We start from the raw sequence: 2294 nt of genomic DNA on the forward strand, positions 1-2294 counted from the left end.
TCATTATGTTTCAGAAAAATTCACATTATACGTTTAAAAAAAAAAGATCTTATATAAATGAAAGAAAGAAAACTTACATATCATACGCAAAAAAATCTTATATATATGAAAGAAAGAAAACTTATATATCATTCGCAATTAATTTAGAGAGTATCATACGCAACAAAACATGAAAAAAAAGTGTACCATTAATTTAGAGAGAATTCACACCTTGATACAGAAACAGAAAACAGAAAAGCAGAAACCAATCACTCGTGCTACTAATCGATACTTTTTGCTTTTCTTGCTACCATAGCGAGTTCTAATTTGTTTCCACTTTTCTGTTTTCTGCTTCTCTATAAATGTTTGTTCTCCCTTAGAGATCTCTCTTATTCACGAATACAAATAATAAATATTTCAGTAAAAATCCATCTTCTTATTCCTGTCTCGATGGCGGACGTTGCTAAAAAATGGAAAAAATGAAATTTTTTTCAATATTTATTTTCAATTAATTATTACAAGACATGATATTTTTTACGAACGTGAAAAAAATACCTCATTTGTGTTGGGACGTCTTCTATGTCCCCAACTGTAATGGGCCGAAGATAATCTATAAAGGAAGCGCATGAAGCGCTCTTGTTGACGGTATGCGCCTGCCCGCGTTCCTCTTCGTCGTCTCTCTGTAAACGTGATAAATTAAATGTGACTATTAAAATTCTGTATTAGAGTAATTAATGAAATAAATAATAGATAATAAGTAAAAAAAATTATTACGTGGAATATTGGCGTCTGCAGTATTGAAACGTGCACGATTGGAACGTGCATCAGTGGAACGTGCATCAGCGAAACGTGGAAAGGGTGGTTCCACTGTCGAAGCGGTTGTGAAACCACGTATCTGTTAGTTAAAAAATTTAATAAATGTACAAGTTATAAGAAATAAATTTGGTTAAATAATTAATCCTCTCACAAATATATACAATATTTTATAATTGTAGTAAATAAATTTTATATGCGAGTATAAAAAGAAGGTAACAAGCGTGAATGCGTGAATGAGTGAGTGTGAGAGAGAGAGAGAGAGAGAGAGAGAGAGAGAGATAGAAAGAGATACATACACTGCAAATCCAAGTGTGTAAATCTGTAGTCACTTTTTACGCATTTATACGCGTATTATATTTGTGTTTTACACTGCTAAATGCATATTTTTTACACGTTTACAAATATTGTATAAAATTAAACGTGTAAAAAATATGCATATAACTGTCTAAAACACAGATGAGATGTGTAAAAATATAGCACGCGTATAAATGTGTAAAAAGTAACTGCAGTATATTATTATTATTGGATTTGCAGCGATAAAACTTTATAATAAAAATGTGCAACTTACAGAAGAAACTGCAGCAGTGGTAGAATATGCCGGAAAAAAGTCATGTGGTCTTGCAGGAATGGTAGAAGTGGCCAATTTTTTGGATACAATGTTGCACTGTAAATTACAATAAATGTGTGTAAGAGTACAACAACAAGTATGAGTAAGTAAGTAAGTGAATGAGAGTATGCGTGCAAACGTATGTGTGTGTATGTGGGTATAATTGCAACAAAAATTTATGATGTAAATGTATAACTTACAGAAGCAACTAATGGTTCTGCAAAAGTCCTACAATCAGTAAGATATGACAAAGGTCTTGTAGCGACAGGTGAAGTAATGGTGGACAGAGGCAAATTTGCCTGTTTCGACCCAATAACTGAACAATTATTGCGCTATAAATGAAAATTATAAATAAATGAGTTAAATAAGACAGATAATAAGCATGAGTGTGTGTGCACGTGTGTAAAAATTATATAATGTACAACTTACAGAGACGTCTGATGACCCTGCAGAAATAGCAGCAGTAAAACGTGATGATGACGAAGGAATAGCAGATCTTAATTGTATTACAAGCAACGGTAGAAGCAACATTTGTCTGTTTGAATGAATGCAACGATTTAATTATTGGACTACGAAAGAATTATAATAAATGAGTAAATAACTAAGTAAGGAACATAACAAGCATATATGTGTGCGTGTTTGTGTAAAAATTATAATATAAATAATGTGTAACTTACTGGTACAACTGCAGATAAAGTGTAGACCGCGGTAGAACATGATGACGGAGGACCGACAGATCTTGTTGTTGCAGCAGTCGACGCAGCAGTAGTAGAAATATTCGTCTATTTGAACGTACAATAAGAATTATAAATAAATTAGTAAATAAGTGAGTGAATGAGTGAATAAGTAGAAAAGAGAAGGATTGATTGATAGAGAGAGGAGAGAGAGAGAG

General features: G+C 32.4%; 1 protein-coding gene across 1 annotated transcript in view; it reads right to left on the reverse strand.

The window, feature by feature from the left end:
• LOC105461116 overlaps window positions 1-2162 on the reverse strand; it is a 2677-nt gene extending 515 nt beyond the window's left edge. Inside the window, exons 1-5 of the mRNA XM_011707606.1 lie at window positions 2080-2162; window positions 1832-1937; window positions 1603-1734; window positions 1364-1459; window positions 535-659 (exon numbers count right to left, since the gene is read on the reverse strand). Of these exons, the coding sequence (XP_011705908.1) occupies window positions 535-659; window positions 1364-1459; window positions 1603-1734; window positions 1832-1933 (455 nt within the window). The 5' untranslated portion in view covers window positions 1934-1937; window positions 2080-2162. The remainder of the gene's footprint in view (window positions 1-534; window positions 660-1363; window positions 1460-1602; window positions 1735-1831; window positions 1938-2079) is intronic.
• Window positions 2163-2294: the final 132 nt, after the last annotated feature.

Source organism: Wasmannia auropunctata, unplaced genomic scaffold, assembly GCF_000956235.1.
Source record: "Wasmannia auropunctata unplaced genomic scaffold, wasmannia.A_1.0 LD336101.1, whole genome shotgun sequence".
Lineage (NCBI taxonomy): Eukaryota > Metazoa > Arthropoda > Insecta > Hymenoptera > Formicidae > Wasmannia > Wasmannia auropunctata.